At 41.3% G+C, this 23633-nt stretch overlaps 1 protein-coding gene across 3 annotated transcripts in view; it reads left to right on the top strand.

Annotated features, from left to right (window-relative positions):
- wtap (WT1 associated protein) overlaps positions 1–23633 on the top strand; it is a 106771-nt gene that overhangs the window by 66875 nt on the left and 16263 nt on the right. For all 3 annotated transcript variants that reach the window (XM_060831610.1, XM_060831609.1, XM_060831607.1), the window contains exon 5: positions 8051–8178. In XM_060831610.1, coding sequence (XP_060687593.1) covers positions 8051–8178 — 128 coding nt within the window. The remainder of the gene's footprint in view (positions 1–8050; positions 8179–23633) is intronic.

A 23633-nucleotide genomic window follows, 5' to 3' on the forward strand; every position in this document is an offset into this window, starting at 1 on the left:
CAGCTACCCCTGTGAGTAGAATTTCACGGAACTCAAATGTAATTTGAGCCAAACTTAACATGTTTCCCTAAATCTAGAGTTGGTACAACTGCCTTGAGAATGCCTTGTTGTGACTTATAATTAAAAGATTGATAGCAAAGTACAAGTAAAACTTGTATCTAATTCATTCCTATGAATTCTGTAAAATGCAATTTTGTTCTAAGGATTTGTTGGCAATGTGGTCAGATCATAATAATTGAGGAAGAATGCATTTTTCATGTTATAAACAGCCAAACTTGTGCTCTGACAAGATTAGAAGAGCATGGTTTTTCATGGTGTAGTATTCATCTTAAACTTATTGGCTTGTGGAGATGCTCCAATGTTTAAAGCAAAGGAAACATTTGCTTGTAGGCTTTTTGTTTAAATTATTATTCCAGGCAGACAACATAATTTGATAATGTAATCATAAAATAGTACAGCTCAGAGGTGGTCACTTGCCTGTTTCAAAGAGAAGTTTAGCTGTTTCTGATCCACCACCTCTTTCCTCAACCCTACAATTCTTTTCCTTCAGTATTTTAATTGTGTATCAATTGTGGAATTAGGTAACGGGCAGGAGTACTTTTGAGTCAGATGGACTTTGTTCAGGTTTCACCTGCTCTAGAGATGTGTAGTTACATTGCTGACCAGGTTGATTGGAAAGTCTAATTTTTTTTAAAAGAACTGCATATGGTGACCATATTCGAACATGCGTGGCATCAAGTAGAGTTGTTGACGGTTGGTGAAAGTGTCTGCAGTTCGAAGTAATACCTAATATGAAGGAAGGTTGATTATGGTTGCTAGTCAGTCAAGAACTGTGTGGAGTTTGCACATTCTCCCTGTACCTACGTGGATTTCCTCCGGGTGCTCAGGTTTCCTCCCACAATCCAAATATGTGCAGGTTTAGGTGAATTGGCCATGCTAAATTGCCTGTAGTGTTAGGGGAAATAGTTCTGGGTGGGTTGCACTTCGGCAGGTTGGTGTGGACTTGTTGAGCCGAAAGGCCTGTTTCCATACTGTAAGTAATTTAATCTAAACAAAGATCAAAACAGCACAGGAATACGCTGTTTGGACCTTCAAATCTGCACCGATACATTTTGTGCTTCTACACTGAAACTGCCTTCACTTAGAGGATTTATATCCCTCTGTTCCCTTCCTACTGAGGTAGTATGGACTGAGGTGAGAAACAGGAAAGAAGAAGTCACCACGCTGGGAGTTTTCTATAGGCCTCCGAATAGTCCCAGAGATGTAGAGGAAAGGATAGCAAAGATGATTCTCGGTAGGAATGAGAGAGGTAGGGGAGTTGTCATGGGGGACTTCAACTATCCCAATATTGACTGGAATCACTACAGTACGAGTCAGTTTTTGTCCAGTGTGCACAGGAGGGTTTCCTGACACAGCATGTAGACAGGCTGACAAGGGGCGATGCCACTTTAGATTTAGTACTGGGAAATGAGCCTGGCCGGGTATTAGATTTGGAGGTAGGTGAGCACTTTGGAGACATCGATCACAATTCTGTCAGGTTTACTTTAGTGATGAAAAGGGATAGGTGTACTCCACCGAGCAAGAGTTACAGCTGGGGGAAGGGAAATTACGATGCAATTAGGAAAGATTTAGGAAGCGTAGAATGGGGAAGGAAATTACAGGGGATGAGTACATTAAAAATGTGGAGCTTATTCAAGGACAAGCTCCTATGTGTCCTAGATAAGTATGTACCTGTGAGGCAGGGAATAAGCTGTAGAGCGCGGGAGCCGTGGTTTACTAAAGAAGTGGAATCCCTGGTCAAGAAGAAGGCTTATGTTAGGACAAAATATGAAAACTCAGGGTGCTTGAGGGTTACAAGGAAGTCAGGAAAGACCTAAAGAGAGAGCCCAGAAGAGTCAGGAAGAGATATGAGAAGTTGTTGGCGGATAGGATCAGGGTTAACCTTAAAGCTTTCCATAGATATGTCAGGAATAAAAGAATGACGAGAGTTAAATTAGGACCAATCAAGGATAATAGTGGGAAGTTGTGTGTGGAGTCAGAGGAGATAGCGGGAGCACTAAATAAATATTTTTTGACAGTGTTCACTATAGAAAATGAAAATGTTGGCGAGCAAGATAGAGATACTTGCATCCAGACTAGAAGACATTGAGGTTCACAAGGAAGAGGTATTAGAAATACTGCAGAGTGTGAAAATAGACAAGTCTATCCCTGGGCCGGATGGGATCTATCCTAGGATCCTCTGGGAAGCAAGGAAAGAGATTGCCGAGCCTTTGGCATTGTACTTCAAATCATCATTGTCTACAGGAATAGTGCCTGAGGACTGGAGGATAGCAAATGTGATTCCCTTGTTCAAAAAGGGTAGTAGAGACAACCCTGTTAATTACAGACCAGTGAGTCTCACTTCAATTGTTGGTAAAGTGTTGGAAAAGGTTATAAGAGAGAGGATTTATAACCATCGAGAAAAGAATAATCTGATTAGGGACAGTCAGCACGGTTTTGTGAAGGGTAGGTCGTGTCTAATGAACGTTATTGAGTTTTTTGACAAAGTGACCAAACAGGTAGATGAGAGTAAACCAGTAATGTGGTGTATATGGATTTCAGCAAGGCGTTCGATAAGGTTCCCCACAGTAGGCAAAATGCAGCGGAATGGGATTGTGGGAGACATAGCAGTTTGGATCAGTAATTGGCTTGCTGAAAGAAAACAGAGGGTTGTAGTTGATGGAACATGTTCATCTTGGTGTCCAGTTACTAGCGGCGTACCGCAAGGGTCAATGTTGGGTCCACTGCTGTTCATCATTTTTTTAAATGACCTGGATGAGGGCTTAGAAGGGTGGGTTAGTAAATTTGCAGACGACACTAAGATTGGTGGAGTTGTGGATAGTGACGAAGGATGCAGTAGGTTGCAGAGAGACATAGGATGCAGAACTGGGCTAAGAGGTGGCAAATGGAGTTGAATGTGGACAAGTGTGAGGTGATACACTTTGGCCGGAGTAATCAGAATGCAAAGTACTGGGCTAATGGTAGGATTCTTGGTAGTGCAGATGAGCAGAGAGATCTCGGTCCATGTACACAGATCCCTGAAAGTTGCCACCCAGATTGACAGGGTTGTTAAGAAGGCATACAGTGTTTTGGCCTTTATTAATAGAGGGATTGAGTTCCGGAACCAGGAGGTTATACTGCAGCTGTACATAGCTCTGGTATGGCCAAACTTGGAGTATTGTGTACAGTTCTGGTCACCATATTATAAGAAGGATGTGGAAGCTTTAGAAAGGGTGCAGAGGAGATTTACTAAGATTTGCCTGGTATGGAGGCAATGTCTTATGAGGAAAGGCTGAAGGTCTTGAGGCTATACTTGTTAGAGAGAAGGAGGTTGAGAGGTGACTTAATAGAGACATACAAGATAATCATGGTTAGATATGGTGGACAGGGAGAGCCTTTTTCCAAGTATGGGGACGGCAAACACAAGGGGACACAACTTTAAAGTGAGGGGAGATAGGTATAAGACAGATGTCAGAGGTAGTTTCTTTACTCAGAGTAGTGAGAGTATGGAATGCTTTGCCTGCATCGGTAGTAGTTTCGCCAACTTTAAGTGCATTTAAGTAGTCATTGGACAGGCAAATGGACGTACATGGAATAGTGTAGGTGGGATGGGCTTCAGATTAGTATGACAGGGCGGCGCAACATCGAGGTCTGAAGCGCCTGTACTGCGCTGTAATGTTCTATGTTCTATCTTATAACAGGTGCTCCCAATCCACATTCCCCAGCTCCCCAGCTGAATGTTGGTATAGTTGGCCTTCCCCCAATTTAGTGCTCTTCTTATAGGATCACTCTTATCTTTGTCCATGAGTATTCTAAAATTTATGGAATTGTGATCACTATTCCCAAAGTAATCCCCTACTGAAACTTAACCACCTGGCTGGACTCATTCCTCAACACCAGGTCAAATATGGCACCTTCCCAATTCTGCTCTGTCTAGACCTCTAACACTAAGTGAATGTTGCGAAAATTAAAATTGCCTATCACCACCACCCTGTTGTTCCTACATCTTCAATCTACTTACGTATTTGTACCTCTATCTCTCGCTTGCTGTTGGGAGGTCTGTAGTACATCCCCAACATTTACTACACCGTTCCTGTTTCTGAGCTCTGCCCATATTGCCTCACTGCTCGAGTCCTCCATAGTGCCCCCTTTCAGCACAGCTGTGACATCCTCTCTGACCAGTAATGTAACTCCTCCGCCCTTTTTACCTCCCTCTCAATCCTTCCTGAAGCATCTATATCTTGGGATATTTAGTTGCAAGTCTTGCTTGTCCCTCAATCAAGTCTCAGTAATATCAATAGCATCATACTCCCAGGTACTAATCCAAGCCCTAAGTTCATCTTCCTTATCATTACATTTCTCGCATTAAAACAAATACACCTCAGACCACCAATCCCTTTGCGTTCATCATTGGCTACCTGCCTACTCTTCCCCTTAGTCACGCTGACTTCATTATCTAGTTCCTGTGAAGGCTTTGGATTAGACTCCCTACAGTGTGGAAACAGGCTCTTCGGCCCAACAAGTCCACACCGACCCTCCAAAGAGCAACCCAACCCCCTCTGACTAATGCACCTAACACTATGGGCAATTAAACATGGCCAATTCACCTGACTTGCACATCTTTGGACTGAGAGGGGAAACCGGAGCACCCGGAGGAAACCCACGCAGACACGGCGAATGTGCAAACTCCACACAGACGGTTGCCCGATGTTGGAATTGAACCTGGGACCCTTGTGCTGTGAGGCAGCAGTACTAACCACTGAGCCATTGTGCCACCCTCAGTTGCTATCTCCTTACTGTCCACTAACCACCTCATTTGATTCCCATCCCCCTGCCACATTAGTGTAAACCCTGCCTAACCTGCTGAGGTCCAACGTTTGAACTTGGTCCCTAAAATCTGCTTGTAGGTTTAAAAAAAATGCATTGAGGTCCTATGTCATTGGTGCCAATATGCAGCAACAGCTGGCTTTTCACCCACCTTCTTCAGAATATTCTGATCTGAGACTTTCCTGACCTGTGCACCTGGGTGTCAACATACTAGATTAGATTAGATTAGATTATTTACAGTGTGGAAACAGGCCCTTCGGCCCAACAAGTCCACACCGACCTGCCACCCACCCTATACCCCTACATTTACCCCTTACCTGAACACTACGGGCAATTTAGCATTGCCAATTCACCCGACCCACACATCTTTGGACTGTGGGAGGAAACCGGAGCACCCTGAGGAAACCCGCGCAGACACGGGGAGAACGTGCAAACTCCACACAGTCAGTCGCCTGAGTCGGGAATTGAACCCGGGTCTCAGGCACTAATTGGTAGTCTTGTTTTCAAACACAGAACCACTTATCTACTCCCCTTAGGATTGAATCCGCTATGACTATAGTTCTTCCACTCTTTTTCCCGTCCTTCTGTATAGCAGAGCCAGCCAGTGTCATGGACCTGACTACTGCTGCCTTCTCTTGGTGAGCCGTTTCCCCTAACACCTGTTTTGGAGGGAGGTGACCGCAGGGGACACCTGCACTGTTTTCCTGCTCTTTCTCTGCCTTTGGTCACTCATTCAATTCTTTCCTCAGCAATCCTAATCTGTGGTGTGACCAATTTGGTAAACGTGCTATCCATGACATCCAGATGCTTCAAAGTGAGTCCATCTGCAGCTCCAGAGCTGTAATGCAGTCAAACAAGAGGTGCAACTGGACACACTTCCTGCAAGTGAATGAGTCAGGGACCTCAGCCTTGTCCCTGAACTCCCACATTGAGCAAGAGGAGCATAACATGGGTCTGAGATTTCCTGCCATTGTTAAGCTTAATTTAGTCCAACTATAATGTCAAATAATAGATGAGCAGAAAAGGGAAAAAAGAATTTTTTACCAATTACACGATAAAAAGAAATAGAAAAACGAGGGTGGGTGGGGACCACTACACGTGTAGTGTCTCTGGTTCAGCTGCTGCCCAAATATATCAGTTTACTCACTCTCCCAGATGGTAATTTGACTGTTCTCAATGCTCCTGCTGCTGCTGCTTCAGAAATGGAGGCAGCTGATTCTTGAGCTAAGTCCTTTTAGATGAAAACTTACCTTTTCGGCAGCCCCCGGTCCTCGCTCTCACTGCTACCGCTGCTTCTGGAGGCCGATTTTTGTTCTTTCCTACTTTCCATAATACTTCAAGGGTTTCATCAGTTCCCATCCTCCCAACCTTAAATATGCTTTCTTGTTCATTCTGACTAAGGTCCCTCATCATCCAAGGTTCACATAACATGCCTAACCTATCCTTCATTCTCGCAGAATGTGCCACTCCTAAACTCTTAACAGTTGCCATTTGAAATAGTCCAACGTGTCCAACGTGAATTTATTTTCAAACAGTTGCCTCTAATCGATGTTCTCCAGCCCTGTCGAATATTATTGTAGTTTGCCTTCTGCCAATTTAACACGCTCACCCAAGGGCTGATGTTATCACTATCCATGAGTATCTTCAAACCATTGATATTATGGTCACTACTCTTGAAATGCTCCCAACGGGAACTTCACTCACCTGGCTGGGCTCATTTCCTAAAGCCAGGTCCAGTATAACCCCTTCCCTGGTTGGACTTTTTATATACTGTGTCAAGAATCCTTCCTGAATGGTCTTTACAAATTCTGCCCCATTCAAGCTCCTAACATGAAGTTAGTCAATATCAGGGAGTTAAATTAACCCACCACAACAGCCCTGCTGTTTTTACATCTTTCCAAAATGTGTCGATGTATTATTGCCTCTGCTCATGAGTTTTTGCTGTTATATCACGAAAGCAGATCTTGTAATTCATTTTTATATTGGATTATTCTCTTACTCTCTCTTTGCCTCTTACTGTTCTTCCTCACCTATAAGCACTTAAATATTGATCCTGTGTTTCCTTATATTAAGTGGACCTCCATCCTTTACCTTCAACCCATTATCTAATTCCTTTGTTGTCCAGGGAGCTTATGCTCCGTTTACCCACCCTTTCCCTGTTCAGGACTGTGCTGACTGAACCCATACCATTTCCAGTTTAAAGGCTATATCCTCTTCCATTATATTTCTGTCTGGCAGTCTGAAGCTCGAAATTACCTAGTCTGATTCCTTCTCAATTCATTATCACTTCTGTGGTGAAAAATTTCTATTATTGTTCCTTGGTCTTGTCACAATCTGAGGAGTTAAAGATTGAGCACTTCAGATTGTGATTACCCTTCTTCAGAGCTGAAGTTATGTTATACTTCCAATGGAGATCACATTTGAAGAAAGTTCTGATCTTCATATCCCATTTGTTTGATGCTTTAGATGATTTATAACTTACAGATAGTTTGCCACTTTGCATGAGTGGTGGGGGCAGTTTTGAGGGCAAGCAATTGTAGTTTCTGCCTTGGTGTACCCATTTGGTGAACTCTGTTAGCATTGAATAATTGAAATCAAAAATCACACTTTATACATGTAGGTTGTAGAAATGTGATAAAATGTATAAAATTACTTTTAAGGTTAAAAGAAAGCTGATCAAAATGTGGTACTATACGATTCTGCACCTGAACCTGACATTTAAATTCAGTATCATAACAAACCAGGCATGTTGGCAAAGCTCAAAGAAAAGAACTACGAAAGCTGCTAATCTGAAACAAAATCAGAAATTGCTGGAAAAACACAGCAGGTTTGGCAACATCTGTGGGGACAAAGCAATTAACATCCAAATTTTAAAGACTGGTCACTGCATCTGAAGTATTAACTTCTTTGCTTCCAAACCTGTTGAATTTCTGCAGCAGTTTCTGTTTTTGTTTGGCTAAGTTCATGTCCGTTTAATGTCATGACAGGATAAAATAGTGAGTCGATAGTGAGACTCTGAATATTTGTGCCTGTATTGGTGTGTTATCAACTTTGCAAAACAAAATGCAAAGTATGTAACAGTGCTAATTAAAGTTATAATTGGAATGACCACCTTTGAGAAGCTATTCCATAAATAAATGCTTGTTAATGTTGTATATTTGTTTGTACTTTCATGTTGTGATAGCAAATGATGTGAGTGGGTTAAGAGAGTCTGAAGAGAAACTGAAGCAGCAGCAACATGAATCGGCTCGAAGGGAGAACATCCTTGTTATGAGGCTAGCTACTAAGGAACAGGAAATGCAGGAGTGTACTGTAAGTATTTTCTATTGTATCTGGACCCTTTCTAATTTATTTACATTAACATGAACACACTAATGAGGTATTGTGGATTACTAGTAAAGGAATGTTTACAATCAACAATGAAAACTACAATTATTCTTTTACTCCCACATTTCAGAATTTTAACTTTTAAGACCATGATCTCAAATCATTTTAAATTAATTTTTTTCCACTTGTATTCTATGCCTTGTTTTAGTCAATCATTCATTCAAAAAGAAATAAGTAATTAAGCTCATTAGGGATGTTTATTCCTCATCTCTTAATATTCTTACATGTGATTGGTCCTAGTCCCCAGTATTTAAAGGCTCATGAGCCTTTTTCATTTGCTTCTCCCAAACTTCTCTCTGTTCTGTCCAGTTTTTCCCTTCTGTAGCCCAACTTCTTTAATTCCAGAGCCACGCTCACCAGTGATAAGAAAATAGTCTGCAAGAGGAATAAATTTGTTATCAATTAACAGTCACCTCAAGGCATCATCATTGCCTGTCTTTAAAAATTATAGTCTCTGGTGTAGAATTTTATGTTTGAAATGCATGTGTTCTTGTTCTCATGTCATAACTAATGTTTTGGAGTAATAGAATCAGTGACGTCCTTGGTTACCATTGACCAGAAACTGGATCAGCCATATGTCACAGACTACTCTTCACTTAACTGGATGCATGCAGCCTAATAGCCCTCAAATTCAATACCATATATGACCAGGTACCCATTTGATGACAACTTATCTGCCATCTTAAGTGTTAACTTGCTTTAGATGGTTGTCACGTGTACTATTTGCATTATGCACTGTTGAAACTTGGCAAGTTGTACTTAAATGACCTTTACCAACTAGTAAGCCAAGATCAGCAGACACATGAACACCACTACTTGCAAATTCGCCTCCAAATCACATCATCCTGACATTAAAATGCAGAAGAACCTCGATTATCCAGCATTCAATTAACTGAATTTTGGATTATCCAAACAAGATCACAAGGTCCCGATGCATGACTATCCATGTTATCTGGTATTCGATTAACTGAACACAATTCTCCCTGCCCATGCCCTTCGGAAAACCGAAGTTCCTCTATATGTTGGCCTTCCTTCTCTATTGCTAAGTACAAATGTGGGAACTCTTCTCAAACAGCAATTGGGAGTGCTTTCACCACTTGCCTGATGAGTGCACTTCAAAAACATTCAAGAAACTTGTCACCATTTGAGGCACAGCTGTCTGCTTGATTGGCATCGCATTCACAAACCTTCACTGCATCCTCAAAGCTCAGTAGTAGGTGTGTACCATCTACATGATTCACAACATCAGTTCACCACAAAGGTCCTTAGCATTTGCCGAAATCATGATCATCACCACCTAGAAGGATAAAAGCGGCACATTAATGGGTCAGTACCACCTGCAAATTCCTCTTCAAGCCACCTCCAGACTTTGGAAGTGTATCACTGTTGCATCAGTGTCACTGGGTCATAATGCTCAAACTCACATCCTAATAGCATTGTGGAAGTACCTACAGCAAATTGATTTCAGTAGTTGAAGAAGGCAGTATACCACCAGCTCTCAAGGGCAACCAGGCAGGGGCAATAAACAGTGATCTAGTTAATGACATACACAGCCTGAGTGAATTTTTAAAAAAACGTTTGAACATATTATCTATCTACATCATGGCTTTTCACTGTTCTAATGCCTGCTTAATCTCCAGTTTATACAATTCCTGCAAAGCTAAATTTCCTCAACCCTGATGCCTTTGAAGCAAGTTTCTTCAGCCTCCAAGGCCTTGCCATTCTTCCTGAAATTACTGGAATGATGTCTGAGTTGTTTATAAAGGGGTACCATAACTCTTGCTGGCCCACTGTTTCTATTTATAAAGTAATGGATTCTGTCCATTTTTAAAACAACGTTATCAACTTCAAAAGGTAAGTGTTGTGGGATGGAAGTAGATTACTGGAACTTTGGAGTTTGAGCTAGCAAAAGAAGTCAACCAATTTAAACTGCCTTTCCCAGTTCTTGGTCTATATCCTTGTAAGTTACAGCAGTTGCACATCTAAGCTTTTTTTGTACAAACGCAATGAGTTTCACTTTCTGCATTGAGTTCCAAAATAGGTGAAAATGTTTAGGGTGTAGGTTTGCTCGCTGAGCTGTAGGTTTGATATCCAGACGTTTCATTACCTGGCTAGGTAAAATCATCAGGTGAAAATGTTTCTGTGCATCTAAATCCTTTTGCCAATTAATTTTAAATCTGTGCCCTTCAATATTAATCCCTCTTTCAAAGAAATTTAGGCTGCTTAATTTTGTAGATTTCATTTAAGTCTGCATGCAGTTTCTTCTTTTCTAGAGAAAACAGCCCCAACTTATTTAATATTTTCCTCTAATACAAAATTCTCAGTTCCTAGTAACATCCTCTTAAATTTCTTTTACCCTTGCTAATTGATCAAATCATTCTCTTATGTGGTGCCCTCTAGCTGTGGTCTAACTAGTGCTTTATTCAGTTCAACCGAACCCCCTGCTGATATCCTCGATCCCTCTTCTTAAACAAAAATGTGCATTGACATCCTTTTGTTCCTCCACACTTCTCAATATCCTGCAATTATTGTGTATGACCATGCCTATTTGTTTTTCCAACTTGTCTTGTTAGAATTCCAAGTGCTCCTTTTTCTGCCCACTGGTCTAGACCATTGATCAAGCAAACTAACTCATATCAACCATGCACCCAATTTTTCTAGCACTGACAAATTTATGTAACTGTCCTCTCATAAGTATTAGCCAACTGCAGATAGTTGTGTCTGAATTCCCAGGTGTCTTTGCTTCTGGACCCCTTTTTAATGTCAAGATTTGATTGACATTGCATTTCATTTTTAGTCCCAATGTATCACTGCACTTTCTTGTAAAATTGACTCACAGATGCAATTTAATGAGTCTGTCTTTCTGAAGTCATCTACTAATATCATTTTAAATATATTTCATGTTTGTTGCAGGTTGGGGTAATACCAATTTGCCTAACTAGATCTTTCTAATCGATCTGTTCAGGGTTGTTATGACACACCACCTGAAACCTTTGGAGTTTGTACAGTCAGAAGGGACTGTACTGCTGTCACGAGCCCAAAATTCAACTGCTTTAAATGCAGATCATATTTCAGATTGGCAAATTACCATATCCTTCCACATCCGAAAGAAATTTACATGTACCTCAACCAATGTCGTCTTCTGTATCCATTGCATCCACTGTGGTCTCCTTTACATCGGGGAGACAGGACACCAACTTGAAGATCGTATCAGAGAACTTCTCTGGGAAATCTGCACCAACCAGCCCCACTGCCCCGTGGCTGGACATGTCAGCTCCCCCTCCCCCTCCCACTCTGCCAAAGACATGTAGGTCCTGGATCTCCTCCATCGCTAAACCCTTACCACCCGATGCCTGCAGGAAGAAAACTACCTGTTCTGCCTTGGGACCCTGCAACCACACAGGATCAATGTGGATTTCGCCAGTTTCCTCATTTTCCCCTCCCATTTATATCTCTGCTCTTATCTCTGATGAAGGGCTTATGCCCGAAACATCGATTCTCTTGCTCCTTGGATGCTGCCTGACCTGATGTGCTTTTCCGGCACCGCACTCTCTGCTTTGGCGTCCAATATGATCTTCAATGACCACCTTCTTTTCCCAACTCCACATTCCGATCGATGCCTGATAACCCTTGCTAGTCAAAAATGTAACAATCTTAGAGTCATAGTCATAGAAACATACAGCATGGAAATAGACCGTTGGATCCAAACAGTCAATGTCGAACGTAATCCCAAATTAAATGAGTCCCACCTACCTGTTCCTGGCCCATATCCCTCCAAACTTATTTGTGTATCCACTCAATGACTTCTAAATGTTGTAATTGTAATACCTGCATTCACCATTTTCTCAGGAAATTCATTGCAAGTGCAAACCACCCACTGTAAAAAATAAAAACAATTACCTCATCATTTTTAAATCTCTCTCCTCTCGTCTTTAAAAATGAGCCCCCATCTTGAGTTGATGGTAGTTGTCTTTTCCCTAAGTATGCCACTCATTATTTATAAAGTTCTGTCAGGTTACCTCCCAATCTCCTACGCTCCAGTCTGTCCAGCCTTTCTTGACAACTCAAATCTTCTATACCCTGCAACATCCTGGTAATTCTTTTCTGAACCCTTTCCAGCCTGATAATGTCCTTCCTATAACTGGGTGAGCAGAACTGGACACAGTATCCAGAAGAGGCCTCACTAATGTACTGTTTAACCTCAACATCCCAACTCCTACACTCAAAGGACTGACCTTTGCAGGCAAGCACGCCAATGCCTTTTTAACCATCCTGTCTATATGTGATGCAAACTTTAAAGAATTATATACTTACACCCCTAGGTCCCTCTGTTCTACAACACTGCCCAAGGCCTTAACATTAATTGTATAAGCTGTACCTTTATTTGTTGTACCAAAATGCAATACATCGCATTTATTCAGATTGAATTCCATCTGCCATTTTTCAGCAAATTGACCCATTTGATCAAGATCCTTTTGTAATCTTAGAAAGCCTTCATTTTCTAAGATGCCATCAATTTTAGTGTCATCTGCAAACTCGCTAACCAGGCCTTCTGTATTCTCATTCAGATCATTTATATAAATGACAAACAAGAGAACCCAGAACTGATGACTGTGGAGCACTGCTGGTCATAGGCCTCCAGTCCGAATCACAATCCTCCACTATTACTTTTATCTCCTGCAGTAAGCCAAAGATGTATCCAATTGGAAAGCTCATGCTGAATCCTATGTGACCTAACTTTACTAATTAGTCTACCATGTGGAAGCTTGTCAAAGGCTTTAGTAAAATCCAAATTTACAACATCAACCTTTTTGGTAACTTCTCAAAAAAAGCTCAGTCAAGTTTTCCTTGCACAAAACCATGCTGACTATCCTTAATTTTTGCCGCTCTAAATGTCCATATATCTTATAATCACCTTCAACAATTTACCCACAAACAAAGTTAGACTCAGATCTATAGTTCCCCAGTTTCTCCTTACAACCTTTTTTAAACAAAGGTACAACATTAGTCACCCTCCAGTCATCAGGCAGCTCACCCGTACTTATAGATTATGCAAATACTTTTGAAAGGACTTTCATAATTTCCTCCCTTACTTACCACAGTATTCTGGGATACATTAGTTTAGGTCCTGGAGATTCATCCACTGTTTATAAGATTTTCCAAACTTCCTTCTGTAATATTAGATTAGATTAGATTACGTAGTGTGGAAACAGGCCCTTCGGCCCAACAAGTCCACACAAACCGCCACCCACCCATTCCCCAACATTTACCCCTTTACCTAACACTACGGGCAATTTAGCATGGCCAGTTCACCTGACCTGCACATCTTTGGACTGTGGGAAACCCACGCAGACACGGGGAAAATGTGCAAACTCCACACAGTCAGTCGCCTGAGTCGGGAATTGAACCCGGAGTCTCTGGCACTGTGAGGCAGCAGTGCTAACCACTGTCCCACCATGCCGCCCAGTAATATGAACTGTTTTTAAAACCAAATTAAAAATCATACAACACCAGGTTATCATCCAACCGGTTTATTTGAAAGCAAGTACCTGTGAAATAGGACCATAAGACACAGAATTTATAGCAAATGATTAGTGTCATGCAACTGAAATGAATTTAGTAAGTCTTTGATCTTTTAGAATGGGTTGCAGGTTCATTAATATGTAAATCCCAGAACTACTTTTGTAGAACATAGGAAGTACAGCATAGAACAGGCTCCTTGGCCCACGATATTGTGCGAGGTTTAATCCTAATGTAAAATATAGTATCAACCTAAGCACCCCTCCACTCACTGCTGTCCATGTGCATGTCTAGCAGTTGCTTAAATGTCCCCAATGACTCTGCTTCCACCACTACAGCTGGCAACGCATTCCATGCATTCACAACTCTCTGCGTAAAAAACCTACTCTGATGTCTCGTTTATACCTTCCTCCTAATATCTTCAAACTATGACTCCTCATACCAGTCGATTCTGCCCTGGGGAAAAGTCTCTGGTCATTGACTCTATCTATTCCACTCATCAATCAGGTCTCCTCTCTTCCTGCTCCTCTCCAGAGAGAAAAGTCCGAGCTTATTAAACCTTTCTTCTTAAGGCAAGCCCTCCAGTCCAGGCAGCATCCTGGTAAACCTTCTTTGCACCCTCTCCAAAGCCTCTGTTTCTTTTCTTTGGGCGGCCCGGTGGCACAGTGGTTAGCACTGCTGTCTCACAGCGCCTGAGACCCGGGTTCAATTCCCGACTCAGGCGACTGACTGTGTGGAGTTTGCACATTCTCCCTGTGTCTGCGTGGGTTTCCTCCGGGTGCTCCGGTTTCCTCCCACAGTCCAAAGATGTGCGGGTCAGGTGAATTGGCCATGTTAAATTGCCCGTAGTGTTAGGTAAGGGGTAAATGTAGGGGTATGGGTGGGTTGCGCTTCGGCGGGTCGGTGTGGACTTGTTGGGCCGAAGGGCCCGTTTCCACACTGTAAGTAATCTAAAAAAAAAAATTTCCTTTGGTAGGGCGACCAGAACTGGACACAATATTCCAAGTGTGGTCTCACCAGGGACTTGTAGAACTGCGGCAAAACCTTGCAGCTCTTAAACTTGATCCCCCTGTTAATGAAAGCCAAAACACCATATGCTTTCTGAACAACCCTATCCACTTGGGTGGCAACTTTGAGGGATCAATGCATTTGATTAGATTAGATTACTTGGAGTGGAACAGGCCCTTCAGCCCAACAAGTCCACACTGACCCTCCGAACAGCAACCCACCCAGACCCATTCCCCTACATTTACCCTTTCACCTAACACTAGGGGCAATTTAGCATGGCCAATTCACCTAATCTGCACATTTTTGGACTGCATGAGGAAACCGGAGGAAACCCACGCAGAATGTGCAAACTCCACACGAACAGTTGCCTGAGGCAGGAATTGAACCCGAGTCTCTGGCACTGTGAGGCAGCAATGCTAACCACTGTGCCACCCTACTTGCACACCCAGATGCCTCTGTTCTTCCACACTGCCCAGAATCCTGTTTTGAATCCTATTTTCAGTTCAACCTTCCAAAATGTGTCACTTCGCATTTATCCAAGTTGAACTGCCATTTCTCAGCCCAGCTCTGCATCCTGCCTATGTCGCGCTGCAGCCTGCAGTAGCCCTCTATACTATCAACAACACCTCCAATTTTTGTGTCATCTGCAAATTTACTAACCCAGCCCTCAACCTCCTGATCCAAGTCCATTTATAAAAACTACAAAGAGCAGAGGCCCAAGAATAGAGCCCTGCAGGACCCCACTCACCACTGACCTCCAGACAGAATACTTTTCATCTACAACCACTCTCTGCCTTTTGTCAGCCAGATAGCCAAATCTCCCTGTATCCCATATTTCCTGACTTTATGAATGAGCCCACCATAAGGAACCTTATGAAATGCCTTGCTGAAGTCCCTATACACCACATTCACCGCTCGACCTGTCTTAACACCTCCTCAAAGAACTCAATAAGATTTGTGAGGCATGACCTGCCCCTCTCAAAGCCAAGCCTTTAATCACACTGTGCTTTGCCAAATAGTCATAAATCTTATCCCTCAGAGTTCTTTCCAAACCTTTGCTGACCACCGACGTAAGACTGGTCTGTAATTCCCAGGGATTTCCCTATTACCCTTCTTGAAAAGAGGAACTACATTCACCTCCTTCCAATCCTCCGGTATGAGTCCCGTGGAGAGGGAGGAGGCAAATATCCTTGTCAGTGGCTTAGCAACCTCCTTTCTCGCTTCCTGGAGCTGCCTAGGATAAATCTGGTGATATTCTTGAGATAACTTAAGGTTTTATTTTAAAGTGACATCTACTTGCAGATACATTTTATTTTGCTGAAAAAACGCACAATCTGCAGGCAGTCAATCCATGTAATATTTTACACATTCCACTTTGAAAGTAGAGCTAGTCTGACTCGAGCGTGAGAAACGGACAGACTCTAACCTCAAACCTTTCATGCGTTGTCTGAACTGAGATGTCACTTTTTTAATATAGGTTTGGTTCATGCTTATTGGTTTTCAGCTTATGCATACTGGGTAATGTTCAGGTTCGTGTTTGGTATTTCATTAAATTTTCATTAAAATCGAAGCCAGCAGAATTTAGGAATGGACTGTACAAAGTGCACCTTGTTTCCCTAGTATTCCTGTTTAAAAGATGGTAATTAATGTAAAGACTTTATCAGGAACGTCATGTAAAATGTCATGTAAAACCTCCAAACAGTTCTTTTGAGTTCAAGACAACAGTTTTGGTCATTTGCCTATGGACAATGGGCATTGAACTTTGAATAGACTATGGCAGGCATTCCTGCCCTTGATCACATCCGGATTGTATATATGGTTGTCTGATAGCAACTATCAACTGGAGGTGTGCCTCCATTAATCCTTTATCTGTTTTCCATTGTTCCCTGCATTCACCACATGAAAAGTTAACTTTATTACACAAATTGTCATACTATTTTCAGTGCATTGTACAGTGCATATGTACTTTTTTTCATATGAGTAGAAAAGAGACAGTTATTTTTTATGCAGTCCTATGCATTATCTCTTTTTGAAAGCTGTTTCTCAACACACTTTGTGTACATAGCTGAAGCAACATGCTTGTTTTATGCCACTCCTTCAGTAGTTTGCTGTTCAGATGACAACTTTACTAACCATTTATACATGGAGTCATTGCAGTGTAGAAGTTACTCAGCCATGGGGGTTTATTTCCTTGCATTGAATGTGTTCCTGCTAGTATATTTCCTCCAAGCACCCAGTTAACTTTGATTCATTGATTGCTATGTCACCTTACACTTTATATTAATGTGGCAAATAGATCCTAACCCTCTGGAATAAGAACAAAAGTGATGGAAATGACTCCAAATTTGTAAGCATCTGCGGAGAGAAATGGTTATCTGAAAGGTCTTTGGCCTCAAATGTTAACTATTTTTGATTTGATCATTGACCTGAAATGTTACCTGTATTTCTGCTCTTTGGGTCAGCTAAGCTGGCTAAGTATTTCCTTGTAGACAGGCAGAAGCTAGAAGATTACAATAAGCCAGGTAGCATCAGGAGGTGCAGAAGTTGACATTTTGTGTGTAACCCTGCTTCAGGACTTTGTGCAGCTTTTATTCCTTCAATGTTAGGTGTTGAAGTGAAACTTGTAAAGCTTAAATAATTGGCTTGGTTTCTTACAATGTTTGGATGTGATATTACCTATTGTTGAATTCTGATTTCTCAAAACGAATTTTAATAAGTTTTTAGTACAAATCTACAAAGGTTAATTTGGCAAACAACAAGTTAGCAACTGAATATTTTGAAATGTGATGTGTATTTATCTGGATGTTGGTGAAACCTCTGTTCTACGAACAATTTGAACACTTAAAATTTTGGGTTATTATTAGTTCTTGCCTGTGGACTTGGTATCATTTTTATTGTTAACTATCCTAGTCTGGTTAACTTGACAATATCAAACTGAGTCTTGTTGCAAGAAGGTATTGAAATCATAAGTGCTAATTGTAGGAAATAACGAAAGTTTGTTTATTCGTTCAAAATAAAACTTTTTTTTCCATATCTCTAATGTAAGAGAAGTGCATTGAGGACTCCATACAGGAATCTGGATATTTCTTTATGTGCTTAATCATAAATATTGATACTTAATTCTCGAAATTAATATCAGTACAAATATGGAAGCTCATTCAATGTTGCCTGTGAAATATTTAAGTTAACTTATAAGGGTTAAGAAATATTTCATACTTTGGAAATACTGTCTTTTAGCATTAGTTTGTTCATTTGTTAAGTTTGAAGGAAGTTCAATATAGTGATGAAGTAAACCAAACGATCAAGTTTGACCTTTGAGTGCCAAGCACTCATAATTTTAGATCTTAATTGAACATATAATCTACTGCATTTGGAACTTGCATATTGTTACTAACTACCCCTAGGTAAGCAATAAGGAACAAGTTGGAGGAATGTTTTGTTTATCTGCAAATGCTCGTTCTATTACATTTGTGATGTGAAACTGACATTTAAAGGAGCAAGTATGATGTTTATGTACTACATCGTTATTGGCCTACACTAGAATACCTGGTATTTCATGTTATTGATGGTGGCTCAGTGGTTAGCACTTTTGTGTCTTAGCACAGTGACCCTGGGTTTGATTTCACCCTCTGGCGATTCTCTGTATGGAGTTTGCATGTTCTCCGCAAGTCAAAGAGTCATAGAGATATACAGCACAAAAATAGACCCTTCGGTCCAACTCTTGCATGCCAACCAGGTATCCTAACCTAATCTAGTCCCATATGCCAGCACTTGACACATATCCGTCAAAATCCTTCCTGTCCATATACCAATCCAGATGTCTTTTAAATGTTGCAATTTTACTAACCTCCTGCACATCCTCCGGCAGCATCCTCTGCATATAAACGTTGCCCCGAGGTTTCTTTTTATTTCTTTCCCCTCTCACCCTAAATCTATCCCCTCTAATTCTGGATGCCCCTACACAAGGGAAAAGACTTTGCCTGTTTATCCTATCCGAGCCCCTCATGATTTTATAAATATCTATACGATCACCCCGTAGCCTCTTATGCTGCAGGGAAACCAATCCCAGCCGATTCAGCCTCTCCCTATAGCTCAAATCCTCCAACTCTGGCAACACCTTTGTAAATCTCTTCTAAACCCTTCCAAATTTCACAACATCCTTCTGATAGGAAGGAGACCAGAACGGCGCACAATATTCCAAAACTGGCCTAACCAATGTTCTGTACAGCCGCAATATGACCTTCCAACTCATATACTCAGTGCTCTGACCAATAAAGGAAAACATACCAAATGCCTCCTTCACTATCCTGTCTACCTGCGACTCTACTTTCATGGAACTATGAACCTGCACTCCAAGGTCTCTTTGTTCAGCAATGCTCCCCAGGACCTTACCATTAAGTGTATAAGTCCTACTCTGATTTTCTTTTCCAAAATGCTGCACCTCACGTTTATCTAAATCAAACTCCCAACTGCCACTCCTCAGCTCATTGGTCTGTCTGATCAAGATGCCATTGTAATCTGAGGTAACCTTCTTCGCTATCCACAAAACTTCCAATTTTGGCGGCGTCTGCAAACTTACTAATTTTACCTCCTATGTTCACATCCAAATCATTTAAATTAAAGACAAAAAGCAGTGGACCCAGCACCAATCCTTGTGGCACACCACTGGTCGCAGGCCTCCAGTCTGTAAAGCAACTCTCCACAACCAACCTCTGTCTTCTACGTTTGAGCCACTTCTGTATCCAAATGGCTAGATCTCCCTGTATTTCATGAGGTTTAACCTTGGTAACCAGTCTCCCATGAGAAGCATTGTCGCACACCTTACTGAAGTCGTTATAGATGTCCACTGCTCTGTCCTCATCAATCTTTTGATACTACTTCAAAAAACTCAATCAAGAATGCTTAGATGTCATGTCTCTCACAAAGCCATGCTGATTATCCCTAATCAGTCCTTGCCTTTCCAAATACATGTAAATCCTGTCCCTCAGGATTCCGTCCAACAACTTGCCCACCACTAATGTCAGGTTCCCTGACTTTTCCTTACCACCTTTCTTAAATAGTAGCACCACATTGGCCACCCTCCAGTCTTCTGACGCCTCACCTGTGACTGTCAATGACACAAGTATCTCAACAAGAAGCCCAGCAATCATTTCCCTAGCTTCCCACAGAGTTCTTGGGTATACCTGATCGGGTCGTGGGGATTTATCCGCTTTTATACGTTTCAAGACATCCAGCACTTCCTTCTCCTGTAATATGGACATTTTTCAAGATGTCACCATCTATTTCTCCACATTCTATATCTTCCATGCCCTTTTCCCCCATCTCCTATGGCTCCACACAAAGGTCGCCTTGCTGATCTTTGAGGGGCCCTATTCTCTCCCCCGATTTCCTTTTGTCCTTAATGTGTTTGTAAAATCTCTTTGGATTCTCCTTAACCTTATTTGCCAAAGCTATCTCATGTCTCCTTTTTGCCCTTCTGATTTCCCTTTTAAGTATACTCCCATTGCCTTTATACTCTTCTAAGGATTCACTAGATATGTCCTGTCTATATTTGTCATAGGCTTCCTTCTTTTTCTTAACTAAACCCTCAATTTCTTAGACATCCAGCATTTGACCCCAACAGGAATATACTGTCTGTGGACTCTTGTTATCTTATTTTTGAAGGCTTTCCGTTTTCCAGTTGTCCCTTTATCTGCGAACATCAGCCCCCAATCAGCTTTTGAAAGTTCTTACCTAAAACTGTCAAAATTAACCTTCCTCTATTTTAGAACTTCAACTTTTAGAACTGGTCTATCCTTTTCCATCCCTATTTTAAAATTAATAGAATTATGGTCGCTGGCCCCAAAGTGCTCCCCCACTGTTACCTCAGTCACTTACACTGTCTTATTTTCCAAGAGTAGGTCAATTATTGGCACCTTCTGTAGTAGTTATATCCACATACTGATTCAGAAAATGTTCTTGTCCACACTTAAGAAATTTCTCTCTATTTAAACCCTTAATATTATGGTAATCCCAGTCTATGTTTGGAAAGTTAAAATCGCCTACCATAACCACCCTATTATTCTTCCAGATAACTGAAATCTCCTTACAAATTTGTTTCTCAATTTCTGGCTGACTATTAGGGGGTCTGTAATACAATCCCAATAAGGTGATCATCCTTTTCTTATCTCTTAGTTCCACCCAAATTTCTTCACTGGATGTATTCCAATGAATATCTTCCCCAAGTAAAGGAGTAACGCTATCCCTGATCAAAAACACCACTCCCCTCCTCTCTCGCCTCCCTTTCTGTCCTTCCTTTAGCATTTGTGTCCTGGAACATTAAGCTGTCAGTCCATTCCATTCCTGAGCCATGTCTATGTAATTACAATGATATCACATTCCCATGTTCCTAGCCATGTCCTGAGTTCATCTGTCTTCCCTGTTAGGCCTTTTGCATTGAAATAAATGCAATTTAATTTATCTGACCTATCTTCTTCTCTGCTTTGATCTTTCCTCCCCTGACTGTTTGACTCACTCCCTTTCCTAACTTTACCAGTCTCAGATTGATCTCTTTCCTCACTATTTCCCGGAGTCTCACCGCACCCCATGCTTACTAACTTAAATCATCCTGAGCAGCTCTTGGAAATCTCCCTGCCAGGATATTAGTCCCCTTCCAATTCTGTTGCAATCCATCCTTGTGCAGGTCACTTCTACCCCAGAAGAGATTCCAATGGTCCAAAAAATGCGAAGCTTTCTCCCATGCACCAGCTCCTCAGCCATGCATTCTATCCTACAGTTCCTACCCTCTCCAGCTCGTAGCACTGGGAATAAACCAGATAATACTACTGTCGAGGACCTCCTTTTTAAATTTCTGCCTTATATTCTATATTCTCCCTTCACAATCTCATCCAAGTCTGTGTGGGTTTCCTCCCACAGTCCAAAGATGTGCAGGTCAACTGGATTGGCAGTGCAAATTGCCTGTAGTGTTCAGGGAGTGTAAGACTAGGTGATTAGACGTGGGAAATGCAGGGTTTCAGGGATCGGGCAGGAGGATGGGTCTGGGTGGGATGCTCTTTGGAGGGTCTGTGTGGAGTCCTTGGGCAGAATGTTCTGTTTCCACGGGATTTGGCAATGATAGTACGTAGGAACAGAAGTAGGTCATTCAGCTCATCAAATTTGCTGTGCCAGTCAATGGGGTCATAGTTGATTTGATACTCTACATTCTCCCTATAGCTGCGGAATCTCCTCCTAGTTTAAAATCTATCTTGCAGCTAATTTGCTTAATATTTGGTGGAGTAGTATCAGCCTTGAGCTGGATTGTAACCAGTGAAAACTTTTTTAATACAGTACAGTGGCTAACAATACTGTCTTGGAGCCACCGTTCAAAGGTTGACACGGTGCAGACAAAGCAATAAAATGTTCATGTACCATTCATGCTGTGTATCCCATCCCTAGCTACCTTGATTTCTAGTAGGATTCACATAAAAACAAGAAATGTGCAACAAGTATGTTCAGTTCAGTTCAGCTACTTTGTCTTTATTGATACGTGTTTGTCATGGCAAGATCAGATGTAAATCTGTTTTGAGGTTCAGCATTAAATTTGACTAAGGATTTTTCCAGTCTTGCAACCTGTTTCTGAAACAAAAGACTACTGTCTTGATTATTGTCTTAAGAGATGTTGTTTAAAACATGATTTGGAGATGCCAGTGTTGGACTAGGGTGTACAAAGTTAAAAATCACACAACACCAGGTTATAGTCCAACAGGTTTAATTGGAAGCACACTAGCTTTCGGAGCGACGCTCCTTCATCAGGCAATAGTGGAGGGCTCGATCGTAACACAGATATAAATTCTGCTATAAATTCTGTGTTACGATCGAGCCCTCCACTATCACCTGATGAAGAAGCATTGCTCCGAAAGCTAGTGTGCTTCCAATTAAACCTGTTGGACTGTAACCTGGTGTTGTGATTTTTAACTTTCTTTAAAACAGCATGTGCAAATTTGTTGCGAAGTTAGTATAAAATTGTTTACAGGGGTGCACTTGGATGAAAATAGTTTTCAAAGATAACCATGGAGGTGAAGGAGCAGATATGGGTATCCCTTATTTCTTTTACTGTAAAATTAAACTAAATAGAAATTGGGCTTTTGTTAATTTCATTGTGTAACCTGAAATGAAGTATTAAAATATTAAGAATTAAAGCGGTTATAAATTCAAGGAGAAAATGTCATATGTTCCTACATACTTTTAATAATACATTTGTTCTGTTTGTTTAATAATATATTAGGCAAGCTTATTATTCAGTAAGCTGCTGCCAAGTTTATGGAAGTAATGTGAAACAAAGTGACTGTGTCTTTATAGCCACTAGTTTTAAACACAAGCAATTGAAACTTGGTATTAGCCATGTAAAAACAAAAACAAAAATTGGCTTTCCTTAACAATGAGTTGGTTTTCAATTTTGAAGCTGTTGGCAAAAATGTGATTTACAGCTGTATCTGTTGTACATGACAACAGAATCTGATTGTTTGCAATCTCCCTTCTGTCAAATAAGCATTTTTCTCTGCTTAATATTGTTGCTGTTCTCAGACTTATGTCTGTAAACTCGAGTAATAAATATCTATATCACATGAGGTAAAAACAAGGACCGCAGATGCTGAAAACCAGATTGTAGATTAGAGTGGTGCTGGAAAAGATTAGCAGGTCAGGCAGCATCCGAGGAGCAGGAAAATCAACGATTCGGGCAAAAGCCCTTCATCAGAAATAGAGGTCTATTCCTGATGAGGACTGCAGATGCTGAAAACCAGATTCTAGATTAGAGTGGTGCTGGAAAAGATTAGCAGGTCAGGCAGCATCCGAGGAGCAGGAAAATCAACGAT

This window comes from Hemiscyllium ocellatum, chromosome 10 (assembly GCF_020745735.1).
Source record: "Hemiscyllium ocellatum isolate sHemOce1 chromosome 10, sHemOce1.pat.X.cur, whole genome shotgun sequence".
In the NCBI taxonomy this organism is placed as follows: domain Eukaryota; kingdom Metazoa; phylum Chordata; class Chondrichthyes; order Orectolobiformes; family Hemiscylliidae; genus Hemiscyllium; species Hemiscyllium ocellatum.